This window comes from Camarhynchus parvulus, chromosome 11 (genome assembly GCF_901933205.1).
Source record: "Camarhynchus parvulus chromosome 11, STF_HiC, whole genome shotgun sequence".
NCBI lineage: Eukaryota > Metazoa > Chordata > Aves > Passeriformes > Thraupidae > Camarhynchus > Camarhynchus parvulus.
The window spans coordinates 351612-378922 of NC_044581.1; the positions used below are offsets into that span (position 1 = coordinate 351612).

At 52.7% G+C, this 27311-nt stretch overlaps 1 protein-coding gene across 1 annotated transcript in view; it reads right to left on the minus strand.

Annotated features, from left to right (window-relative positions):
* Positions 1-27311, minus strand: part of ZFHX3 (zinc finger homeobox 3) — an 81820-nt gene that overhangs the window by 47469 nt on the left and 7040 nt on the right. The window contains 1 exon segment of the mRNA XM_030956206.1: positions 6859-7090. Coding sequence (XP_030812066.1) covers positions 6859-7090 — 232 coding nt within the window.

Here is a 27311-nt window from a genome sequence, read left to right on the forward strand (position 1 = left end):
CCTCCCAGTTCAGGTCAACAGTGGCACAGAAGAAGAGACTCCAAACTAATACACCGAGAACAGCACAGCAGCCAGGCAACTCTTTCAACTCATTGACCTGGGAACACAGGAGGAGGCATGTTTGCTCCAGAGATATTTAATTTGAAGCCCAGCACCACAGCAAGGGAGAAAACAGCAGCACAGCAATGGCTACAAGAGTGAGACCTGTGGGAAGGTGCTGGATAGGAGCTGCTGCAACAGTCTGTGAGAGAGACATCATAAATCAGGGCTAAAAGTGGAGGAACAGTTGCTGGAGAACATGTCTAAGATTTTGGAGAGTTTGTTTCTCTTCATGGCACCGCCAGAAGATCAAAGCAGGGGTTTGCTCAGACACAGCCCCTGAGCAGGGGCGAGTCTGGGACAGAAGCAGCACAGCCACACTGATGGGACCTTCACCAAGAGGCCAGCTTGCCACCAGTGTGAATCCCATGTCACTCACATGGACATCTCACCTGCTGCAACACACCTGGGGACATGCTGCAGGACCTGCAAGGTCTTCAAAGCTTTACTGATTCACCCCTCACAGGGAGAGACCTTCAGTCCTTAACCCACACCACGGCAACAGTCACCTCCAAGTCCTCAGGAGAATAGTTCCCTATTCTAAATTGTGCAGGAGAAAGGGGAAAAGAGAAACAGGGAAGAGAAGCAGAAGGTGCAGTGGGCACCATGCCCTGGGCATCGACAGCAGAGCTTCAGGGACAGAGTTCCAAGAGACAGGGATGCCACTCTTGAGTCCCAAGGGAAACAGAGCTCAGGGAGACTGGGCTCTTGAGAGCTGGGCTTCAGTGTGGCTCTGGAGTTTGCTTGAACACAGAGAAGAAAGCAGAGAAGAGGAGGGACCGGGAGCCTCGCAGTGTTGTACTGCAGCATCTGGTGATACTTCCTCCTTTACTTTTCCTAAGTGGAAAGGGCTTTAAGATGCAGTTGAACAAGAAAAACATCCTAGAACAAGTCAGCTGTCAGAGCTTCCTCTCTTTCTGCTTAATGAAAGCCATGAGCTCCCCAGGACAAGAGGAGGTGGAGCAGGATGGAGTTTGTGAGATTCCTGCCACGGCTGGGTGCTGCTGCCCTTTCATTCAGCAGATGCTGCAGCCTTTGGGCAGGCCACTGTTACAGCCCCCCTCTACCAGGGGCACAGGAAAAAAGGCACAACCAACTTTAATAAAAACAAAATTAAAATGATTAAACCTTTCATATCCTTTCGAGATTATCTCTGTGCTGCGGGTTGGTCAAAGCAGAGCTAAGGCACAAATGCTCTTGACTTTAAACTCAAAACCAGCCCCCCAAAAAAAAACAAAAACCCAAAGGAAATCTCCTTCTGCCAGATATTAAAGAGAACCAACTTTATCCCTGCATTCTCTGGACCCAGATCTCAACAGCCCCATGGTGTCCCAAATGGAAAAGGACAGGGAATTGCTGCTGGGATGGGAATGGGGCTCTCCAAAATGTAGGTGGGAGAAAGGATGCAAGGAGGGAACAGACAGAAATTATGTTACAGGACAATACCAGGAAAGACAAGACCCCTAAAAGTTTCTCAAACTGCTGGACTCTCCTCATGTCCTCAGGCCTTCTGAAGGAGCCAACTGAATGCAGCCACCATGATCCACGGCTGCTAGAAACACTTTTGCTGCATTTCAATGACCATTAAAGCAATGTGAAACTAAAGCAGAACCAAGAGCTTCCCCCCGTCTCTCTGCCTGACCATGGAGGAGAGACTCTGTCATCTGCCCAGACTTGGGATGGCCCTCAGTGGAGAGACCTCACCAGAAATACTGCAACTCTGTTAGGAACTTGCTGGAAAGGTAAAAGGTCCTGAAGCCATTCAATCCATCAAAAAATGAAAAAAATCCCAAGATTCAGCAGAACAACAAAGGGGAAGGCAACAAACTGTCCTCTAAATGAACACGTGTGACACAAGATCTTGGAAAACAAGAGCTAATCCTGCATGTGGGGGTAGCTGGTGGGGTTGGCAGGGAGATCAGAACTGCTGCAGGAAAGGGAACTGCAAGTTCAATCAGCCCAATACACACATGGCCCAGGGCTGTTTGCCTCTGCTGCTGGGCCACATGTGCTACTGCACCACGGTGAACGCTGTCCCAAAGCAGGACAACCCCTGGTCTCGTCCCTGAGCCTCAGGAGATGACAGGAAGGGATCTCCAGCCGAGACAAGCTGCTGCCCGGCCCCAGCGCCCCGAGAACTGCGGCTGCTCGCCCAGCTCTGACCCTGCACACACCATAGCTTGGCTGGATTTACATTCAGCACTTCGGAAACAAAGCTGAGCAGGGACTACAGATCCCTGCCCTCGGGCCTTACAGAGCACATACTGGGAAAAGGCAGTACCAAGTTTTGGAGAGGGAGAGGTAAAAAGCCCAAGAGCTACAGATGAAGCTGGGCAGCACTTGGTGTTTGCACACAGAGCTCAGGCTGTAACATGGGTCGGCAATTATTACATGTGTCCATCAAGGACAAGCCTGGAAATTACTTCCCCAGCCCTCTGCAAGGGCCACACATTTCAGCCATGTAACTGTGGCATCATCAGCAGAGCCAGAGCTGCAGAGTGCTTCTGAGTGGCAGATGCTGCAGCACGGGCTCCGTGTGATCTTCTCCTGCAGGCACTATACAGGTCATCTGCTTGGTAAGTTTTTAATTGCTGTGTGAAATGAAGTCCCATGAAAAACTGGGGAGAGATTACAAAGCAAACTGGTGATTTCTTTCCAAAACCCTGAATTACCTCCATTCAGAAGTTGGAGACTGACAGGTGTCATTAAGAATGACCACACTGTCTCTAATGGAGACCAAGTGGAGGACATCAGATCCCACTAAATTTATTTTAAGCAGGGAGAAATGTAATTTATCACTACCAACTTTCACTTCACAAGTTCTACTGGAAGTAGAGAGACTGCTAGCATGAAAAATCCACCCCAAAGGCACATCTCACACCCCTGCTGTAACAAACTCCATGAATAATTACTCCATGCTTGATGATGATGAAGGAATCGCATGACTCAGTGCACAGAGGTGCAGCAACCAAATGAGCACCCTGCTGTCTGCAGGTGACACAGGCAGAGTCAGGCTGAGCTGTGATGCTGAGGTTGGGAACCAACGTTTTTAAACCACGTGGGGTTTTCTCATCTGAATACTGCTTTGGCTATACTGTAGCTCTGTTTACATACTTGGTTTCATTAAAGATTCACATCCCGATTGCAGTCTGCAGCTCCCAGCCCTGCGAAAGGTCAGACACTGACACACCAGGGAGATGTGGACAGGCAGTGCAGCTCTGTCTGTGGGGCAGAGGGAGGGGAAAGCAGGGGCTCTGAGGCGTGCCCCCCTTCCAAGGAGCCAGCAGCTTTCCAGGGGTTCTCAGAGCAGAGCTTTGCAGTAAAGGTACTCCCCAAAATAACTGTAACCCCTTGTTTGGGGCAGGGAGCCTGGCCGGTGCCTTGCTGCGGGCTGGCACAGGGGCAGAGGTGGCTCCTCAGCCTCCCCAGCCCCCCGTCCTGCCGGGACAAAGGGGCTGCTCACAGCTCTGGGTGTCCAGCAAGGGCTGCCAGAGCACCTGCCCTGCCCCTGCTGCAGGGGCCCCAGCAAGAATGAATCCCTGCTGCAAGGAGATGGTGGCCAAGGAACTGGCAGCAATGAAGGATTGCTGTGACACCCAGGAAGGATTGCTGTGACTGTGGCCACCACAGGCACTGCCCTCTGCGGCACAGGGGAGAGGCTGGTGCAGGCAAGGAGCGTGGCCAGCTGACGGACACCTAAAGGATGTCTGTCCCACACCCTGGGGAGAGTGGGCAAAGCCCTTCTGCTCCTCCCACAGGAAGACACCATGGAAAGGGAGAGCAGGGATGGAAAACAGGAGCCAGGAGAAACAGGTAAGGGAGCAAACACGTCAAGTGCAACCAGCTCTTGCCCGGGGGGACACAGGCTGAGCACTGGGGGCCCAACAGCCCCGCTGTGTGCGTGGCACATGGAGAGGAATACTATGGGCAGAGCAGGGGCACATGGGCTGGACACAGAGCAGAAATCCCCTCTGACCAAGGACCCTGTGCACACTGCCCGAGCTATGGAGAGGGGTGTGGTGCTCAATGCCTTCTGGGATGAAAGAAACACTTCCGAAGTCAGAATCAAAATTCGATGCAGGTTGTTTCACATTTGTTTCTGTCATTATCTAATGAGCTGTAAGTGCATTCATCCAACATCTTGAGAACATTTTGGTTTTTATTACGGCCACTCTTTCTTTACTTTTTTTCTTCTCTAAACCCCCATCATTAAAAATCAATTAGCTTATGGGTAACATTACACAGATGCTGCTGCAGCAAGGGGCTGACATCTGCAGTGGCAGCAGCTCAGATACCAGAGCCAGAGATGTTCACAAATACCCTGAGAGGACAATACCCCCTTCCCTGAAGCTGTGTTCTCTCTGATCAACAAACCAGCTGAACTTCCAGCCGCTCCCCCATCTCCTGCGTAATGAGCACACTCCTCAAAGCACAAAGAAAAGTTTAATTGTCTTTAATTATCCAGTTCAGGGAGGACTGGGTTTCCTGCCTGATGTCCGTATAATTTCCCTGCCAACAACTTCATCATCCCTTTACTGGAAGTGGAGGGCAGATCCTAATGCTCTTCCCCAAAAGACACCCAGTTTTGGAGAGGGCTGAGGTGTGGCACAGGCAGGGACAAAGGTCCCCGTGTCCCTGGAGCGGCTGCTCAGGCTGCCTGCGCTTCTGCAGGGTGGGAGGGAGCGAGTTGCGACTAATGCGCAATCAAGAACCATCACAATTACAAATGTAAATGAACAGGCAATTGGCACTGACCTTTGCAGATTGTTAGAGGACTAATTAAGGTGTGATCAGAGCTCTTCCAACAGATTGAGATGCATCTACACAAGCAAATATCTACTCACTATCTCCAGACAGCACTGCTCTCTCCTACATGCTGCAGGCAGCAGCGAGTAGGTACACGCAGAGCAGTACACGCAGAGTAGGTATACGCAGAGCAGGTACACACCGAATAGGTACACCCAGAGCAGGTACACCCAGAGCAGGTACACCCAGAGCAGGTACACACAGCATTCAGCCCCAGCAGCGGCGCTCAGCACAGCAATGGGACGGAGCAGGAGGGGAATGGGGTGACTCCACTGCGGCACACGAGGCCACGGGACAGCTCATACTGATCAAGAAATTGTGTCTTGTTTGCTGTCAGTTTTTGTTGAAGAACCAACAAGCTTAAAGGAAATCAAAATATTTGTAAATCGAGCTTTCCTTTCAGTGACTTGTCAGGACTTTTACTTCAAAATAATTAGTTTTTTAAAATGGTCACCAAGCCGTTTTCCGTCCCAGCCAGCCAGCTCCTGCCCTCCCAGTACCTGCCATGTCCTAATCTGGGCAGCCGGACAGGAAAGATAAGGTTTGTACAGTAAAAGACAAGGCAAACAGAAATTTCTAGAGTAAACAAGGTTTTCAAGGTTGTTCTGTCTATCACAAAGGGCACGGATGGTTTCCCCTCTCTGCTCATTTTGCATTTAAGCAGCTCAGAACCCAGAGCCCTGCCCAAAGAGCCCTTTGGAACTGGGGACGTTTTCCTGGGCACGCGGCTGCTGTCCCTGCTGTCCCCCCGGGCTGGTGTGGCAGTGCCACGCTCCTGCTGTCACTGTGACCTTTGGGGAGCGTGCTCCATGCTCTCCACTCTGCTGGGCCACCAGGGTCACAGACTGGCCACCTTTTTCCACAAGACTGAATTTAACTCTTAATGAAAAATCTCCTGTCACGCTCTTGGGGTGTTTTGGGTTTATTTCAGATCCTCATTACTCACAGGTGTAACAGCAATGAGACCCAGATGGGAATTCAAGGGACATTTCTGAAAACCCACATGTTCTCCCTCAGCTGCTGCTGCTGTCCCTTCTCAACCCTCTCAGCCAAGATCACCTTCCTTGTCTCCATGAGCATTCACTGCAGAATGCCACTTCCCCAGAGTGGCTACTTGTAGGATTTACCCATTTTCACAGCAGTCACAGAGAAAAGTCCTGCTTGAAGCTACGAGGATTGTGAAGGCTTTTGCTGCCACACCCCAGCTCCAGCACCATTGTGCCTTGACAGCACACAAACCAGCTGACCCAGGATGATTCTCCTCCTCCCTCCCAAGAGGGCTTCAGGAGACCTGGGTTTTTCAGAACATTAAAAACGTCTCAACCCGTTACATGACTAAACAAAGTACCATCTCTACTCCATCCAGCCTAGCTGCTCATTTTAGGCACACTAACACTTGCTTGATTCACAGCTGCAATCCCTGCCCTATGAATCTGTGTGAGCAAATGTTTCATACAAGCCCTTCACTTTGGAGGAGACATGGAAAACAGACGTGGCAAACTCACATGTCCTGCCCGCCCCTTTTGCCCAGCTCCTCCTCCCAGTCCAGAGTGGCTGCAGTACCAGAAATCAGTGCCAAGCTGGCACAGCTTATGCTAGTGCTCAGGGCATCACTTGACTCATTGCAAAACATCTACTGGTGCACTGTTTGTTGAGTTGTACAGGTATGACAGAATCTTTCGATACTCATACAATATTCCGGGGTTTAAGACACTGACCTGAACAACACACATACTTCAACCTCGCAAACCCCACCTCAGGCAGGTGGGATTCCTGAAATGTATTACTGATAATGATAATTACTGATGACTGCTGATAAACTGTGCCAGCCCGCAGCAGGGAACAGAGACAGGAACATCACTGTTTGTCCCCAGCCAGCGCAGTGGGTCGGAGCCCCTCGCCCACCCTGCAGCCCCGGCCCCGCTCACGGCCAGCAGCAGCGGCAGCACTCACCAGCCTCGGCAGCCGGACACTTGCGGATGGTGAAGATCTGCCCGAGGTCCTCCTCTTCCTCAGGAAGGCCTTTCTGGAGGCGCTGCAGCTTCCGCAGGCTTTCGCTGCGCTGGTGCTTCATGGAGCGCACGTGCTGGATCAGGTTCAGCTTGGCCTTGGTGGAGTAGTTACAGAGCACACAGTGGTAGTAGCAGCTTTCCCCTTCCACCCCGCTCTCATGGTGCTGCAGATGCTGTGGAGAGCAGAGCAGAGGGATGTCAGTGACCTTCATCACCCCCAGCCTCCTGGGTTAGTCCACTGTAAATCACTAAAAGCCACCTGGGAATTAGTTAAGGAACCACATTTTGACACAGATCCACTGAGACAACGCCTGTTTGTGCCCAAGGTATTACACCATCTCCTGCTGAAGAGCACGAAAACCAAAATGCACTGAAATGGGCACAAAGCACATATGGACACAGCCAACACCATCTCCCTCAGTGAGGGAAAGCACCAGACCCAGCAGTAACACCTGCTCACGACCCACTCAGGGCTCATTCCTTCACAATCAAAGGTCCTGGGAAGGGATCCAACTGCATAACAAACTCAAAATTAAATTTGGTAAATTCTCATGGAAAACTAGGAAGAGTAAAACCAAAGCAACCCTAGAACACAACAAACCCACTAGATAAAGAGGTCCTGGACACAGTGTACGGAAGAGAGTGCAGAGCCATCCTGTCCATCATCCAACTCTGCTCTCTGGCATCCGGGTTTTACTCCCTTGGATGAGGAAGGAAGCAGCAGCCTGGCCTGCAAGATGGCTGTGACAGAGACCTTGGCTGAAAAGCCAATGGTGAGCCTGCAGCCAGGTACCACCTGGAAAAACCCTGTCCCCTCCCGAGCTCTGCGGTCACAGCCAGTACAGCTCATGCTGGATTATCATACCACAATTATCTGGCAACACCTATCAATCCCCTGGTACAGAGGTGCATGCCTCTGGGGAAGCAAGCAGCCATTTCCTGTCATGGATCCCACAGACATGGAAATTCCTTCTTAGAAGCAGAGGGTAGAATTCACCCTGCACAGCCACACCGGCTGCCACAGCACAGCTGTGTCCCTTCCCCCTGGGCAGCAGTAAGGGAGTGTCACTAGCTGAGAAAAAATGAAAACCAAGGTGAAACAACATGACATCCCTCAATGAAGGCCTTTGGTGTTTCCATCCCACACCTAACAGTTCAGCTGTGCAATACTGCCTGCCAGCTCCTTCCATCCAACCCCGAGACCTCCCTGAGTCTTTGTGTCATCTCAGGGAACTCTTTCCTCAGCACACACTTGGCCTGAGGCACAAGTACAGCCATTTGTAGATGATTTTGAGGTTTGTCAATCAAAAATATTGCCTACGTGCAGCCAGGACCTTCTGGTAAAAAATTCTGATGCTTATTATCTCAGTTACAGCTGAGATAAGATTAAAGACACATATTACCCAGCGCTGTGTGCCTTGCTCACACGGAGGAAGGAGAGCCCTCTGAGTCTAGGAATGATTAAAAATAGGATATGAGCTGATGCTGAGGCTTCTCATTGGAAGAGCAAGGAAAGAGAATAAATGTATTCTAGATCTGGCTAATTAGACGAGCCTCTTTTGGGATCACGATGTATTTAATTAAATTCACTGTAATATTTGAAGAATCCACGAGGGCACTAATCCCACTGGTGCCCTCAAAAGATTTTTTGCTGTTTTCCCTTATAAGAACTTCTTCTTCGTCTCATTTCTATTGTTTGCATGCGTTACCCTCTTCCTGAGCCAGAAAAAGACGAATGGCTTAAGGCACGAAAGGTCAGCGAGCCCGCCACGAGAGCGGCGTGCCCAGCCCAGGCAGCCCAGCCTCGCCAGCCTGGCTGTGCCTGAGCCTACAGCCCAGCCCTGCCACAGCCTCCTGGTCCGTCCCGCTGCCAGCCTGGGTCTGGCTCCAGGAGCCACACCAGCCCCATCCATCCTCAGGAGCCACACCAGCCCCATCCTCCCATCCCACAAACCCCGTGCCGAGCTCGGGAAGTGCCCACGGGCTCAGCAGCAGCTTCTGTGCTGAGCCAGGGAAAACCCCCAGTGAGCAATTAGAGAAAAATCCGGTCACGGGTTCAAGGAAATATTAAGGACATGGTCTCTGTGGAACCAGAGGCACAGTCTGCACTGCTCTCATTTAAAAGGGGGCTTTAGGAAAACATTTGTTTTAAACAGCTTAATAAGTGTGTCTTATTTTATGGTCCTCTCTTGCTTCCTCTCAAACACCTCTTTGCTGGGCTCAGCCTCACCTGCCCGTGGTGCAGGAGGAGTCACAGGCTGAGGGTGCCACCAAGCCCAGCCTGGGCACATGCACCTGATTCAACCCATCCTCCAGTGGAGGAAAGGAGCAGTCCAGAGAAGGAAGACATGGGGGCCGAGCCAGTCCGAGCTGTGAGCTGCTGGAGGCGATGAAATGTTGTCCAAGTACGTGTAGTTATTGCCCATCACACTGTTAAACTTCCCCCTTGTGAGAATTTATCCGTATCACAGGAAACAAATTCAAAATACTAAACCAGAACCTTGTTAGAAGACAAATCAACTTGAAAATCAAAAGAATGTATTGTTCCAAGGAAAACCAACCAACTTCTGTCAGAAAACATCGATTTCTGTGAGTCTGAGGGGGTGTTCCCCCCTCCCTCTCCACAATAGGAAACTTCCAACATCTGGTTCTTCACGCATGGCATGCAAAATATTGATCAGGGTGAGTCAAAGCTACACTTTAAATCAGAAACAGACAGAGGAACGCTCTGATGGAAACCATACGGCTCAGGAGTGCAGCTCCCCAGGGGACACGGGTGTTCCTGTCCTGCACCAAGCATAGCCTCCAGCACCTATCCCCACACACACACCCAAACCAGCCTGTGCTCACAGGGTCAGCACAGCCCGGGGCTGCTCAGGGGCCTCATCTCCCTTCCTCTGCCCCAGCTCAGTGCCAGCTGCCCCTCGGTGTGTCCCAGCCCTGCCCTGGCCCCGCGGTGTGGCTGGGCTGGCACTGCTCTGGTGGCACTGCCCCGGTGCCACTGCTCCACTGGCATTGCCCCGGTGGCACTGCCCCGGTGCCACTGCTCCACTGGCACTGCCCCACTGGCACTGCTCCACTGGCACTGCCCCGGTGGCACTGCCCCGGTGGCACTGCTCCACTGGCACTGCCCCACTGGCACTGCTCCACTGGCACTGCCCCACTGGCACTGCTCCACTGGCACTGCCCCGGTGGCACTGCCCCGGTGGCACTGCTCCACTGGCACTGCCCCACTGGCACTGCTCCACTGGCACTGCTCTGGTGCCACTGCTCTGGTGCCACTGTCCCGGTGCCACTGCCCCACTGGCACTGCTCCGGTGGCACTGCTCCACTGGCACTGCCCCACTGGCACTGCCCCGGTGCCACGCTGGCCGGTCCCGCCACACCAACGGTCCAGCCGTCACTGTCCAGCGTCTGCCTCAGAACTGCCTTCTTCTGCTAAGCAGAAAATGCTCACAGGGTACGACTATGAAAATCCGATTTTTAAACAAAGTAAGGAATGATGCTGCAGTCAGTTCTTGTTTCTCTGCCTCCATCCTTCACATACCCCAAACCGTTTGTTTTACCAGCTCTCCTTTCCCCATCTTATGCTGCCTCCCCCACAGTACTTCACAACCACCATGGAACTGAACATGACACTGCAGCACCCTGCCCGAGTGCAGGCAGCCCCCCTCAGCCCACACCACACAATGCTCCTGGGACCTGAGACTCCAGTACCCAGCACTGAGACCCCGAGCTGCTGCTGGCACACACGTAACCTGTTACACAGGTAACACACTCTCCTGAACACCTCTGTAGCTGTTCCTGCAGTTCAATATTCACCATCTGATTTCTAAGCTTTTCTGCATCTTTTAAATGTTAAAAAAATCTTTTCAGTTTTAAAAGATGCTAAACCACTATCTGCTCAAAATCTCTTCTGCACCAAGTTTATTCAGCCACGGTGCAATGAGCCTGATTCCGATGGGGACAGGACAGAAGCCCCCTGAAGCACTGCCAGGGGCACCAGGGGTTCATCAGTCCCTCTCTGCCATGTTAAACAGCTCAGCTGCTGTTCTGGGGGACATCTGACCTGTAACCTCAACCCACCAGGCAGATGCAACACCACTTTGAACTATCTCGTGCTTTGGGTAAAAGCCCAGTTGCTCTGCAGCCTTAACTGGCACAAAGCTTTCCCCTTGGAGGGCCCTGAGAGCTGCTCAGGACAAGCCCAGCCCACAGCACTGGGAACCCCTCAGGTCCTTGGCTTGCACTCGGAGGGGGACACCCCATCACCACCCTCAGGAGGTGCCCATGCTACAAAAGCAGTAAAACATGTGAGAAAACTCTCTCCAGACCTGAGGATGGACCCTTCTTCTGCAGACTTTGGCAGGACAACCAGCAGCAGAACTCTGTCCCTGCCCAGGGGCAGGCAGATGGTGGTCCCCAGCACACGCCTGAGTGTCTCTGGGCAGGACAAGCAGGTAAGGCGACAGGACGGGGGGCCAGAACCCAAAGTGGGAAAATAAGCTCATAAAGGCTACACAGCAGCAAACCAGCATGAAAAAAGGAATGATGTTCCCCACCCTGGCTGTGACAGACTGGTGGCTGCAGCCCTGGGATCCTCAGCACTGCAGGGCTGTGCACAGCCTGTCAGGCACGGCCCCAGCGAGTTCCCTGCCCTCCTGCTTGCACAAACATCCTCTTCCTCACTGCTCTGACCACTCTGTATGGCCAGGTGCTGTGTGGGTCACTGACAAACAGTCTGTAGAAGCCTCCTCCACATCACTTCCCAGCTCTCCCACTTCACAGCACGCCCTGCCATGAATACAAAGGCCACTCCACTACCCAGAGCTTCTTGAAAAAGTTGTCAGACTTCAACATCTTTGGCAGAGATTTTCTCCACATGTAACACTTTTCGTACCTCTGAACTCAGCACTCAGCTCTGTTAGGATGGGTAAAGCAGTGATTTCAAAGAACTGACAGACACAGCTGGGGAAGAAGGAGCCAAAAATCTGCTGAAAGGTCACAAAAGCCACGGAAAGAAGCAGCACCACAGAGATGCACTGTGCTGGCTTCCTCCTACAAGCACTGATGTCTGAGCAGTGCCAGTGACCAGAACCAGCACACAAACCAGGCAGAGCTTTAGCGTTTACCTGGAGAGGCTGACCCAAGCTCAGGAGCTACTGGAACCACTTCAGCCCAGCCAGCAGATCAAGAGAAAACCTCCTGATCTCCTGCAGCACAGGAGAAAACCCAGAGACTGACTCTTCCTCGGAGTGAGGTCAGACAGGGGTAATTAGTCACAGGCTTGGTAGGAAACCCTTCAGGGACAGGAGGACTGTACGCCCCTGGGGAGGGACAGGAGGTGACCCTTACAGCAGAGCTGGAGCGGGGCTATGGGTCACCACAGAAAGGGACCCGACCCCGCTGCAGACCTCAGGGGCCTCGTGAGCATCTCCTGGCCCCCGTGTACCTCTGATGTGCTGCTCGAGATAAATCACACAGCCCTGCAAGAGAAGAATCTGAATTTTTAATGAAAGTCATGTGGATGCAGCTGTCTGATCCTGGTCTGTTCCAAGTACTCCATAAAAGTCAGGGCTGGCCAATCCATCTTGCTCTCCTTTCACACCTGCAGCCCCAGCTGGAATTTCCTGAGCCGGGGGCGGCAGCGGGACCTGTGCTGGGGCGGGCTGCAGTGCCAGCAGCCCCCTCCTCCTGCAAGGGGGAAATCGACCCTGCATCCAGCAGCAGGTTCAAAAGCTGAACTTCTGCTCTTTCATATCCAACCAACATCCTGAATTGTTGACTGCTTCCAGAGGAGCAGCGTTACAAACCCTTCCCTGCTCCTGCCTCTGTGCTCACACCTCCGTGGTGCAGCGCCAGTGCTGCGGCTCAGGCTCGTTTGCCCCCGAGTTTCTGCAGGCTGAGCTTGTGGCAACTGCTTATCTTATCTTTCTTACCTAGAGGCTGGAAATGTAGCACTCCCTCCTGCCACAGAGCCTGAGGTACCAGTCCAAGTTCCCAAGAACAGACACAATTGCCCCCATTAACAGCCCATCCCTACACCCCACCACATCTGTATTTTCTGAGCCCTCCAGCCCTGCCAGGCAGTAAGTGAACACCACAGATGCTCTCCTTGCTAGCCATGAAGCCATGCTGCAAGGTTTTGGGTTCCCTCACAAACCCAAAACGACCCAGCAAATGGGGTTTGCTCCACCAGCCCTTGAAGTCTCATTAAAAGCCAAATATTGCTCAGCCTAAGGATGGAGAGCTCAGCATGGATTTTACTGAACGTTAAATCAACCAGCAAGCATAGCCAGCAAACTCTGTGGCACTTTAACTTTAAATAATGCAATAATTATTGAATTTCCTTTTTATAACTGAAGTGCTGGAATGTAAACAATGGGGCTGTAATTGCAGGAAGGGGGGATCAATAGAGGCAATCGTTTTCAGCCATGTTAATTGTAAATACAATTGCTCCAAGATGTCAGCCTCGTTCTTCTCGCTCCCAGAATCATCCTAACGGATGACAGAGTCCAACTTTCCCATTACAGCTGTTCGTTCCTTTAAGAGGTTCTCAATCAGGTCTGATCAATCTGTCAAGATAATGCATAGAGTAAGTAAGACTCTTCCAAACACAAGCTCCCAATCAATAGCCCGGACCTGCTTAATGAGGAGGGGCTAAAGCCCAGGGGGAGGCACAGTCCCAGCTACTGCTTGGCTTCAGCAGCCAACTTCTTCACAGGGTCTTGGAGCAGCTCCTAACAAGGACATTGCTCATGCTGCCCATGATGAGCAGCATCCCTGCACACCCACAGTCCCATGGGGTCTGTGCACAGGGAACAACAGAGGTTAACAGAAAGCAAGCGCCAAGAAAGGCTGCACTTGTAATCACAGCCCCCACACCTTTTTAATTGTGCAACAGACCTGCAAGCACTAATTAATCATTCCTTGGAAGAGATGCCCAAAGATGCAAACCTGTATGGGTTCAGCTGACAGCCAAGAGCTTCACTAAGAGTCCTCCTGTGGAAGACTTCCTTCCCATGCCTCAAGGAAGGACAAAGTCCATGGGGAGCCAGCACTGGCCCAGTTGTGCTGGCCAATCCCTCCCAGGGCAGGGGAAACAGGGTGAGATGCTGGCTGAAGAGCTCTCGAGGAGGGAGGAGATGCCAAGGGAGGTGAGGGAGCAGCCAGAGATGCTGTGTCCAGCTGCAGTACCTAACTCCAGCAGCACAGGCATCCCTTGCACACCTGGGTCGCCGTACCCTTGCTGAGCAGCCCAGAGAGGGGAAAGGAACAGGTCTGACTGCACTTGGGCACTCCTCTTCTCCCACAGCTGCCCTGCCGACTTGCCAACACAGGAAATCCAGCCTTGGGCAACTACAACTTAACTGCAGAGAACCTTCCAGCTCCTCGAACTCTCCCCTGGGAGAACAAGCGCCGCTGCACATGGAGATGCACACAGGAGCGCGAGTATCGATCCTGCTAATTATAGTGCTAAAACCACAGCACCATGAGAGCACATTTCCTATCAGCTGGCCTGCAAAGTGCTGCCCTCAACCCTGCACGCCCCTGCCCGGCTGTGGCTCCAGCACAGGGCCCACAACAGCCCTGCAAGGGCACCTCTGGCCAACAGGAACCAACAAACTGCACACAAGGTGACCTCTCCCGCGACCAGTCAGGATGTCAGGGTGTCACCCAGAGCCAGCCTCACCCAGCAGGCTCCTGTGGGGAGCACAGACTTGGGAATGGTTGAACTCCTCTTGCAACTGAACCAAAGCCTGGATTTGGGACATTCTCATCCTCAGGAAAGCATACAGTTTTGTCACTTTGTACTTCCACGGATGCTGCCATCCTTGGAGAAACACGGAGGAAAAGCTGCACTTTTGCCAGAAAAGCACTGTATGGACAACAATAGGATGAAGTGATGAAAAAAGAAAAAAACAATTGTGCCAGAATGCAGCAACATCACCAAGGAAGAGGCTCAGGGCTTCCAGCCCACTCCTATCTCAGTACTGGAATAGGCAGGAGCTGAGGAATTCAGGGAGCCTTGTCTTTTCCAGGGTCAAGAAAACAAATGGGTAAAAAACAACTGAAGACAGTAACCATAAGCAGGCCTCACAATGCCACTGCCCAGACATTTATAACACATTTTGTACATCTACTTGAAAATAATCAGTTCAGTGTGAGTTGCTAAGCTGTGAACATTCAGGTGAACTAGAGCAGCCTGGGAATATGGAAAAACACTGAATAAAAAGTAAATTATGTAATCAGAAGTCTGGGGGGAACCTGGAAAGACGACAGGATTGAAATCTGTTGTCCATATTGTAATTGTGTAGCTGCTGAGTGATTGAAGAGGGCTTTCTGTAACACAGAGCCAGGCTGGGACTCTCCCTACCAGTGATGTTTGGTTTCCTCGGGCAGCCAGGGGAAGGATCCCTGTGTTACCCAGGAGGGCTCTCCGAGGGGCTCTGATGCAGCACGCTCCTTGGTCGTGTGCTGATAACATAGCTGAGAAAATGCAGCTCACTGAGCCACCCAAAGCCCTCTCTATGTGTGGAGCCTGCTTTAAGGATTTAAATTAAAATGCTATTTTCCCCCATATTAAGTATTTTGGAAAGGAACCACTGGTCTCAGAAGGAAAAGCCTGAGGACTGTGTGACACCCCTGTGCCCTGCCCCGTGTCCCAAAGTGCAGGGGCAGCCAGGTGTGCCAGCCCCCTTCCTGCTGCCCCAGGGGCTGCAGACCAGAGCCCAGCAGAGCCCCAGCAGCCCCTGAGCTGGGGGCAGGACAGGGGGACAGAGGGGACCCCGTGTGTGACCAGGGACTGCTGTAACAACGCACCATGAAACCACGTGGGACCCCGCGCCAGCCGTGAAACCCAGCCTGAGCTCACACTGTTCAATAAAACACTACGGACACAGATCCACTCCCCTCGCCCAGGATTTATTGCTTCATCCATCTCCAGGGAAGCCGTGATGGGCTGAAGCTTTCCTGGTCTTCATACAGCTTCTTTCTAACTTCTTACAGCACTGTACCCCTCGGCTCCCAGCAGATAACCAAAAACAGTAACAACAACACACTAGACAATTGTTCAATCCTCTCCATAAATCACAGAGTATCAGTATCAAAGACACTGAGGACACAATCTCCCCATGCAGAAGCCAACGGAGATCCTTGGAAAAACAAAAGACCCACCCATCCTTTGCCCACAGTCCACAACAAGGATTTTTCAACATCAGGTGATAAGGGAGGAAGGAAAACTAAAGGATGCTATGATGGACTAATATGACAGAATGGGAGCAGAAAGAGGAAATATATAGTACTCCTTGAGTCTTGAAGGTGAGCTGAAAACCCTGGAGCCAGGGAAGGCTCCTGGCAGTGGAGCAGCCCTTCTCCAGTGGCACAGGCTGCAGGGCTGGGCACCAGGCTGGGCAGCCAGAGCACCAGCTGAGACACATGTTGGGCATCAGCCTACCCTGAACAAGATTTGAAGCTGATTTCAGACCATGCTGCCAAGGTAAGTTCTTTGAGTGTCTATGAAACACAAACAGAACACAAGCACCACAGAAATGCCCATGAGAAAATAAATAATTCTTCATTCAGTGAAAGCTTTGGATTGTATTAGACAAAGCCTGGGGCAATGTAATGAAAGAGGAAGATAAAAAGAAATGGAATAATTACTCACAGAATGAGGCAAGAATCCTGCTGGAAAAATATGTATGGAACTAGTTATAATTAAGAACCAAAATAATGTCTGCACACAAAGGGCTGAATTAAGGCAACCTGCTACTTGCTATGTTCTGCAAGGTTGTGAGGGCTCCATGAACTCAATGGACACCAAGGTGTCCTAAGAGCTGTGTGCAGAAATTCGTGCAATTGCTCCTTGCCCCACACCCCTGAGCAAGTACTCTGTAAGGAAAGCTACCAAGCTCTTGGGGAGGAGAAACCTTCAAACACAGCCTTCTCCAAATTTAACTGGGAGACCCCTCCAGTCCTTGGGCATGTAATAGCTCCCAGCCCACCTGGGTTCCACCAGGGAGGACACATCAGTGACCCACAGCAATCCACAGCAGCACAACTGCCTGGCTCATGGATTCCATACTGCCACCAAGCAGTTCGCAGCCTAGGAACAGTTGGGTTTGCTGTCTGTATTTCCTGTGTATATCTAAAATCTCATTCAACTGTAGTAGAATTCTGCAGAGGGATCTACAAGAGAATAGAATGGCTCTGAGCATTAGTTACAGCTATTCCCTCCAGGACAGACTACAGCAATGGAAAACACAGGGAGCGCAGAAGCACACTGAGGCAAACAGAGCACACCCGAGATGATAAATGTCTCTGCTCTTTGGTGCTCTCTTTGTTCCTGTGTATCTGCATCCACTGGCATTTGCCTTCACAGGTACAGAAACCCCTGGGAAAAACTAGGCCCACTATCCACTGGTTTTAGCTGTTCTGGCTCTGCAATTCCAGTGGGCAGTCTGCAGAGACACACACTGGGTAAATGACAAACACAGCATTAGGAGGGTGGACTGATCACTGCAATTCAAAAACAAAACGGAAGCAACAAAACCTTTTTTTGGGAGCAGCATCTCTCACAGAAAGGTGTGAGGAGATAACAGATTTCTAAACTCTGCTTATGAAATTGCAGAAGTAACTCCAGTTACTCCAGCTGCCCCAAAATTCTCATTTCTGTGACCACATGGGATTAACTTGTCTGCAAAAATATCTGCTCATGGTTACCCTATGTTAGCAGGAGGTCAGTCTGGAGGTTTCATGTCTGGATAATCCCCCTGCACAGCCCAGAGTCAGACACTTTGACAGGCCTAGGTGGGTATGCACTGGAAAATCCAGGTAAGTCAGAGCAAAGGAGGCGTGAAAATGATAAAAGCAAAGGTGCTGCTTTGTGGGACCATGAAAAACACTCACAGGCAGACAGAGGTGTCTGTAACAGAGACCCCATGACATGAAAACATCATCTGCATGTCTCCAAAGCCTTTAAACCTCTCCCACCTATGGTTACAGCATGCTTGGAAACCTGCTCTGGGACAGCAAGTCCCTTCTCGGAGGGCCTGCCAGCACCTGGTCCCTTTCCAGCACTGCTGCTAGTGGTGAAAAGCCAAAGCCAGGCACTGTCCTTCCTGTGTGCCCCCTCCCAGGGGCAGGTCCTGGGCTCAGCAGCAGGTGCCACAGCATGTACCCTGCACACACCCCAAGAGTACAGCTGCAGCTCCGCACCTGCACCAAGCCCAGAGTTACACAGCAGTCCCACAGCTGCTGGGGGCAAAGCGAAGGAAATCAGAATTCTCAAACTCACACCCTCTGGCTTTGTGCTGGAGAGGAAGGACGTGAGTCTCACCTGAGGGCAGAAGGGGTCACCCCAGGAGAGCTCCCTGCTCTTCTGCTGGCCCTGCCTAAAGCCCCTCCATGTGAACACTACAACTCTCTGGGCCAGTTTTCAAAGAATGACCCAAATGCCCAGGATGTGCTGAATTAGGAGTTTCTGTGCAGCACAGACTGGGGGCTGGATGGGGACAGGGGTGTCACAGTAGGAACCAGACCAGGGGACAGACACAGCTGGCTGGGGAGCAGGCCAGCGATGGGCACAGGAGAAACCCCACTCGACGCGGGCAGCGCTCACCCCGTGCAGGGCAGGGGAGCACCACACCACGCACAGAGGGGGCTGGGGGGTGCACAGGGTGCCAGGCTGTGGGTCCCTGAGCCCCACGAGCCCAGGGCACTCCAGCAGCCATGGATGTGTGAGCCGTGCCAGGCACCAGAGCGAGCGCTGCTCTCCTTCCCCACCAAAACCCCTGAGGCCTCCGCGTGCGCGCTAACCACAGCCCTTTGAGAGGCTCGTGTATTTACAAACTAAGGCATGCTGAAATCAAAGGGGATACCATATGACATAATTCACATTAAAATGTCAACAGGCTGACAATTTATAGAGTCAATCCACCGGAGGTGGGGAGAACTAAGACGCGGTAATTGTTTAATTCCCGCTTAAACCAACAGCAGCTTCACCTTCAAAGCAGCGCCGCGTGCACGGCCCCTGGCTGCTGCCAGCCCTGGTGCCAGCCCGGACCTCAGCCAGCACGGAGGCAGTGGCCTCAGCCATCCACTGGCACCAGGCACGGGCTGGGCGCATGGGATGCCACTCCGAGGAGTGCAGCTCCAGCCCATGGCAAATATTCACCAAAGCACAAGGATACCCAGTTCCTCAGGAAGGCAGAATCACACTGGTCAGGGCCCTGGTGTCCATTTCCACACCTGGACACAGCAGGAAGGCGCTCCGAGGGCACCGCTCAAGGAGCCGACTCACCCAGTGCCTGGCTCTGCATGGCCCTGACCCCACAGGGACCTGAAAACACCACAGCAGTACAACAAGGAAAGCACGGAGTGCCCCAGCCATAAATAAACCCCCTCGGGGCACAGGAGAACTTTTTAGCCCAGGTAGATGGCAGCAGCTCTGCCCACATCAAACATGTTGGGGTGTTTTGTGACACTCAACACCAGCCCCTCAGCCCGCTGACATCCCTGCCTGTGGACAGGCTGCTGGCAACATGTCTTGCAGCTTGCAATAAAGCATAAGGTAGGCAGGAGAGAGAAATGTGCACCACTGGGAGAAATTTCACCTGGATAAACCGCAGCCAATAAATTTTCTATAAATGCCAGCTAATGCTGTCCCTTGGAGAGCACTGGGCAGGGACTGCCAGGCTCCAGAGCCCTCGGCACAGCCTCGCTGTCTGTACATAAACAGTAACACCTCATTCTCTCTTCTACCTCATTAACTGAAACGCATTAAAACAAGTGTGCACTGGGAGCAGCAAATGAGACTGTTAAACCAAGCTGATATAATCCTCATCAGCTGTGGGAAATGAGCACACATCCATTACACTGAATCAAGCCGCCAACTGCGACTCATCGAGGATGCTGAGACCCCAGGAAGATGCTCTTCCCCCGCAGCTGTACCAGGCAGCTCAACCACTGCCTCCAGCACTCTCTCATGGGGCATTTCCAGAGTGCTGGGGCTGCATTTCCATTCCAGCAGCTCCCCCATAGCACACAGCTGGGGGCCCTGGTCCCACGCTGCAGCCACGAACCCACTGTGTCCAGAAGCAATCTGCTCAGTGAGATGCAGGGAACCATCTGACTCCTCTGGTATCCAAGTAGAACAAAAGGCCAAGGCAGCACACACAGAAGGTGGGACGTTTCCCAAGCCCAGTTTTCCATGGGGACATGCCCAGGCAGTGTGACAGCGCCTGGCCACAGCAGGCTGGCCTCAGGTGAGGGACACACGTTCACACCCTGCCCAAATGGTACCAGCCTGCAGAGCCACACCACGGGGGGAAGGCAGCACAACATCACTGCACTGACAGCACTGTGCCACGGCTGTCCCCATTCCCCCAGCTGGCAGCCAGATGCTGCACGGGGGCAGTCTCAGAGAGGCTGACAGGAGCTGTCCCACAGTGACTTCAGCACACAGCACCAGCTCACACCAGGATATGGAGCTGCTCCTGCCTTCTGCAGGGCCACCACGCCACGCTCTGCCCTCATGAGCAGAGACTCACTTAAAACATTGAAGAAATGGTCATTTTGCCTCTCCCCTGAGGAGGCAGAGCAGGGAGCCCTCCCAGTGCTGCAGGAACCGGACAGACCACATTCACCTCAGACAGACAGACAGACAGACAGACAAGACAGCACTTTGTGCCCTCCACCGCCTTGGGTGTGAACTGCTGACCTCACCAGAGCAGCTCAGGTTTCCAAACTCTCTTCCTCATGCCAAGCAGAGCTGATGAGGCAGGATGGGGTCCCCTCTGCCTCGCCCCCAGCCCTGTGGTGGGAGGAGGTTCCCTCTGCCTCAGCCCTGTACTCACAGCAAGAATGTAAACAATCCCTTCGATCCTCACAGCTGCTCTTTCAGAGTTTTTAGCTCAGCAGAGCCATTACACGGCACTTCCCCCATGTGCAGCCTGTGCACAGTGCAGCCAGAGCAGGCTGCCTGGGACTTGCTGCTCCCTGTGGAACAGGACACCCTGGGGTCTCCCTGGCAGCTCCCAGCAGCCTGCACAGGCATTTTGAACGGGGTCCATGAAGTCTGTTTAACCAGCATGATGTGTGCAACAGAATCACAAAGAAACAGGCATTTAAAGTGACATCTGTTGGATTAATTAGCTGTGTAATTAGCCTCCCCTCTGTGGAGACAGGCTTTGTTACTGCTGCCTGAAACTTCCCCAGGTGATTCTCTTTGTATCCATCCTTCCCTGAGCACAGGGAGGAGCAGGGTGGGTGAGATGTGGCTGTTCGGCCCAAATGAGGGGCACCAGGCAGCCCAGAGGCCGCGGGGCAGCCGAGGGGCCACAGCTGGGTCAGAGAACCCCAACTGCTGCATCTGTGCGGTGGAACCCAAACGGGAATGTCCATCAGCCTGAGCACATTCTGCAGGTCTGTTCAGAGACGACAGGCAGGGATACAAGTCAGGCATTTATATCCTCCTCAGTTAAATCAGAACATCCCTGTCTGCTGCAACCAGCTCCCCAGCTCCCACCCTGGGCTGCAGCACCCAGCACCCTGGGCTGCAGCACCCAGCACCTTGGGCTGCAGCACGCAGCACCCTGGGCTGCGGCACCCAGCACCTTGGGCTGCAGCACGCAGCACCCTGGGCTGCAGCACCCAGCACCCTGGGCTGCAGCACCCAGCACCTTGGGCTGCAGCACCCAGCGCCCTGGCTGCGGCACCCAGCACCTTGGGCTGCAGCACCCAGCACCCTGGGCTGCAGCACCCAGCACCCTGGGCTGCAGCACCCAGCGCCCTGGGCTGCAGCACCCAGCACCTTGGGCTGCAGCACCCAGCACCCTGGCTGCGGCACCCAGCACCTTGGGCTGCAGCACCCAGCACCTTGGGCTGCAGCACCCAGCACCTTGGGCTGCGGCACCCAGCACCCTGGGCTGCGGCACCCAGCGCCCTGGGCTGCAGCACCCAGCACCTTGGGCTGCAGCACCCAGCACCTTGGGCTGCAGCACCCAGCGCCCTGGCTGCGGCACCCAGCACCCTGGGCTGCAGCACCCAGCACCTTGGGCTGCAGCACCCAGCACCCTGGGCTGCAGCACCCAGCACCCTGGGCTGCAGCACCCAGCACCTTGGGCTGCAGCACGCAGCACCCTGGGCTGCGGCACCCAGCTGTGCCTCTCTGCCACAGCAGGATCTCCCAGCAGCTGAGCCAGCCTCACCAGAGCTGCCCGGCCGTACCCCAAGGCTCAGCTTGCAGAGAACCTGTTGCACAAGTGCAACTTTATTGCCTAATTTGACTTGCAGAACTTGGCTGCCCACGTCACAGTGCAGGAGCAGGATTTTTATGACTGGCAAGAAGGGGAAAAAGCCCATTATGGTATTAAGTTATGTACCATGCATACATTATTTATTGTAATTTAATGAATTCCCTATGAGATAGCAAACACAGAACCTCCCATGCTGCTTCCATAGCAATTCCCGGGATTTTGCTGCAACAGTTTCTTTAGTTCAGTTAAAGCCAGAGAAGGACAACACAGCGTCCTGCAGCCCCATGCACTGACACAGCCAAACAGAAACCAGCAGTCCATGCCAGGTCACAGAGAACAGGTTTGGGAAAGCACCTTGTGGGCCCCTCCCTTCAAACCAGCCCCTGCCAGAGATGGATGCTAATGAAAGCCCATCCATAATTTAATGAGGTCGTTGCCAGCGAGCCTACAGCTGCAGAACTGGTGCTTGGCCAGGGCTGGTACCCAAGGCCCTGAAGACCTGACCCTGCCCAACCAGAAAAGGAACCAGAGCATTCTGAGGCCTTTGAGGTGTATCACCTGTGCTGAGGAATCCATCCAGTGCAGGCAGCTGGACTCAAGACAGACTGCAATGCCAGCTGAGCTCTGGGTTCCAGCCCAGTACAGGAGGCTGTGAGCTGCCAAGCCTTGGATAACAAAGGGCACAGACACAGGTGACACCAGCCAAGTGAACGGACACTGGGAGACACAGCAGGAACTGGGAAGTGCCAGCTGCTTGGATAACAAAGGAGATGGGAGTCCAGTAACACCAGCAAGGTGGGTGGGCAGGAAGAGAGGGGCAGGAACTGAGACCTGGAGAGCTGTGCGTGGGCAGACTGTGAGGATATAAAAGCCCAGGTGCTCTTTTGTTGGGGATCCTTCCTCAGAGGCACCAGCTCTGTTTCTCTGTTACTACACCAGGAATAAATGGCTTTATGGAATGAGACATCTGAGGCTGTGCCATGGGAAACCTGGGGTGGAACTGGTGAGGAAACCTGGTGTGACTGGGTGAGGGGGTGTGGGAGTCACAGGGGACCCATCGGGTCACTGGAGCCACCACTGGAGGGGCTTTGGTCCCAGCAGTGAAATCTCTGGCCTTGGGAGTGTGACTGCTCAGGAGTCTGGGGAATGGTCTGACTGGGAGGTTTCCTGAACAACCTCTGCAAAGAGAAACACGATGGCCAGAGGGAGCGTGGGATCCTCAGGGGAGCTGCAGGAGCACAGCCCCTTGGCACACGCTCTGTGCCCTGCCTCCAGTGCCACCTGCCTGCTGCAGCCTCACACCAAGCTGCTCCCAGCTCCTCTGCCTCCTTGCTCCAGCATTCCCAAACCCTGACTTGCTCAACTGCCTGTGCTGGGTGTCTGCAGGATGGGGGAAAGACTCTGACAGACGTGCTGTGAATAAGACCCTGACAAACCATGAGGATAAGACCGCAGACCAGTTGGATAAGGCCACAACAAACAGGCCCATTACCTGTCCTGGACAAGCATCCTCTCAGGTCTGCTGCCTGGAGCTTCCCGCGGCAGAGCTGAAGCTGCAAGCAGGACAGTAGGTGGATGCCTACCACTGCTCACAGCGGCTGACCACCCAGAGGACAGGGCCAGACTCCTGGATCTGGAGCAGCACCCCTCCCTCCCTCCGTCCACGCTGTGCTCTGCAGAGCAGCCGCCTCCCACACCAGCACGGGAGGGACAGTGGCTCGCTGGCAGCTGGTGCCACCAAGGCAGGGTCTGCCACAGCCTGTCAGCCACCCTGCACCACAGCTGTGGCCAGAACCACCCTGTCCTCTCCCTGAACATCCCAACAAGAAGCATCACCTCACACGGGAAAAATTCCTGCTTGGAGATTTAAATACTCATGCTCCAAAGTTGCCAGGATAAAAGAATGAACCATAAACACAGGCAGAACTGGCATCATGCACGGGAAAGGGTCAGATGCACACTGACACTCCATCCAACATGATGACACCTTCTTTTGAGATGACACCTGAGGCTGAGAACAGCTCTGTAAGACCCTCCCTGCCAATTCACAGCTCTGCATGAATAGGGAGAGCCAAGACCCACTCCTGCTGCTCTGCCCACAGGCTGCTACAGAAGCCAGGAAAAACCGAGCTTATATAGATTAGGATAAAGCTTGACAAGGTGTTTTTCTGTTTGGTTTTTTTTTCCCTGTGTTTGGTTTGTTTAGTTGGGTTTTGTAGCCCATTCTCACAAATACTTTAACTTCTAAACCCGGTTTAACCAAGGGTTTTTAGCTCCATGTTCTGGGGAGCTCCTGGTTCCTGCTGTTGACCAGGGCTCCTGCTCCAGCTGCACTCTCACTCCTTTGTTATTTACGTTGCTTTTACAGGGTGGTTTCTTTACTAAGCTGCTGGCTGCACATGGCTCAGCACTTACTGGAAAACTTGAAAGAAAAACCTAAGTGACAGAGGCCCATAAATAAAACATAGAGCAAGCAACGCTGTGTGCTCTCAGCAGTTCTGATTCCAGCCCTTTCAAAAAGCAGTGCAGAGAAAGGAAAAGTTCTGTGATCCTGTACTAACAGACTCTGGTATTCAATACCTAAAGGAAGGTAAAGACATCTTTTAGTGCCACGGAGAAATCTGTCACTCAGAGAAACATGCAGCCCCATGGAGGACGGGTCTCAAAGGGTTAAACTGATACAGAGAGCTTTTTGTATCAAAATAGCTGTCAATCCCAACGGGACCCACGGACCCACGGTCTGGATCTAAGGGTCCTTTTCTATTACGGTTTCTATCAATTTGCTGACTTAATGCTTTGCAGTTTCTGGCCCACAGTACTGCCAGGAGCCTCTGCCCCGTCCTGTGGGGCTCCTCCAGAGCTCCCAGAGCAGAGTCCTGCTAAGCCAGTGACTCTTCCCTTCATGGCTCCTCCAGGTGAGACCGCCCTTCAGGATTTATCCTCCATAAAGAGGTACCTTTCAATTCTGCTTTTGAACACATGAGAAGAATGCTCTTCTCCTTGCCCTCCCTGTAACATGGGCCTTCTTCTCTTGCCCTACCTCCACATGAAATACTTTCCTATTTGATCACACTGGGCTTTCTGTGGACTCTGGCCAGGTTCCCCCTGCTCTGTTTTCTCAGGGGTTGTTTCGTTTAGCACAAGCACCTGAGGTGCTTTTTGGTAACTCCACATAGATCACACCCTTTACTGTATCCAACAGTATCTCACCCATTTTCACATCATTTTAACTTCAAAGTTAACCACTATTACAGAAGGCACTCTTTGCCTTGTTCTGTTATGGAAGGACATTGCATTTGAATACATTATCATCATCATCATCATCATCATTCTGTAGCTACATCTCATACAATATTCCATGCATCCTCTGGGATTAAAACTTTTTGGGGATTTTCCAACGAGTTTCTTTGAGAATCCTGTGGCCAGCAAAGGAGACAGAAGCCCCTGTGGGAGAGGCACGATGGGACAATGCTGCTCCATGGTGGAACTGAGGCCTTCTGCTGGGTGTACAGCTGCACATCCTCCTTCCCTTCCCACAGGTCAGCTCTGCCTCTGTCAGAGTCAGCACACATGCACAGTTTCATCGCCACTACCACCACGAGCACAGATATTAAAGAGTCATTTTCCTGCACACTCTGCATCTCTAGCTAACAAAGAGCCTCTATGCATGGCACCACGTAACCCAAACCCTCTGCTCCAGACTCCCTATTCCCTAAAAAAGTGAACTCAGCACTTGGAAACACTGAAAAGGAAGACACTGAATGAACTCATTGAAGGCACTTGCTGGCAGTCTGGCCAGCATGTGTTTCTTCAGTAGTTCTTTGTTTAAACTTCTTCTGAGCTGCACATTCTGAACTAGAGATTGTCAGGAAGTTGTAGGAAATGTCCAAACCTGGCTCTCTCTCAAGCAGATTAATTCCTTCTGGAAACTCCACCTGTGCAGGAGATGCTGGGAGCTTGTGCCCAACCTCTTCCAGATGTGAGGAAGGCTCTGTTCTGCTCCAGGCCCAGGCTCTGCAGCCACGGGGAGACAGCCTTGGCCCTGCCCCAGGGAGCTGCCCTTGCCTCTGCCCACAACCCCTGTCAGCCAGGCCACAGCATGTCCCAGCCATGGGAGGCAGGGTCTGCAAAGCCATCATCTGCCTCAAGCCAGAGCATCCATCCCAAAATGCCATGCCATGCACTGACAGTGGTGCCCTTGCCTTGCAGGGAAACGCTCAGGACAGAAACCCCTCAGCCACCCAGGGTGCTCAGCAGTCACAGCAAAGGACAGGCACCACCTTCCCCCAGCAATTCCAGATAAACCAGGATTTCCACTTGAGTCACAGAATTTTAGGGGGACAGCAAGGAACTGGGAGTGCACAACAATAAAGGGAAGGTTACCAGACCCTTCCAGTTTTCTGGCATTCCCCTCCCTTACCCTGCCAGGGAGGAGGCCTAGCAGAAGCTGTTGCGATGTGCAGGATGAAGATGGCAGCAGAAGACCAGACCTTCTCCCCTGGCACTGGCAGTGCTGCAGGAGAAGACTAAAAGGTTCACCCGACTAGGGACTGACAGTGTGTCCAGATCACATTTTCTGGCAGCAAGTAACACTGACAGAAGTGGCACTTGGGCAATGCAAGCAGCCAATAACATGTGATTTAGGAAAAAAATGGCAAAAGCGGCAGAATAAGGAGGATTGTGTGTGATAAGCCCAGTGTGTGCTCTCACCCAGCAGCATCTGGAGAGGATTTTCTCCAGCAGGCAGGGAAGAACTCGATTACATCCAGTTAACTGTGCTCTAAACTGATTATGCATGTGCCAGGCTAATGGATTACATTAGCAAGAGGAAAAATAACATCCAATCAATCTCAATTTACTGCAGACCACACCAAGGCCTGAGAGAAGAGAAACCATTCTGTGAACTCCCCCCAGTGCTGCTGCATCCCTTCAGTTATCAGCAGACATGGCATTACTGCTGCTCCAAGGCCCCAGAGCCCTGCTGCAGCTGTCTGATCCATGCCTCATCCAGAGAGGCTTTCCATTAAACCAATCCCTGATTCCAGCCATGCTGAAGCAAGACTGGTGAACCCAGCCATCCACCAACCTCTGCTCCCCGCTTTACCCAGCCATACCTGAAGGCCAATACATGGAGCAT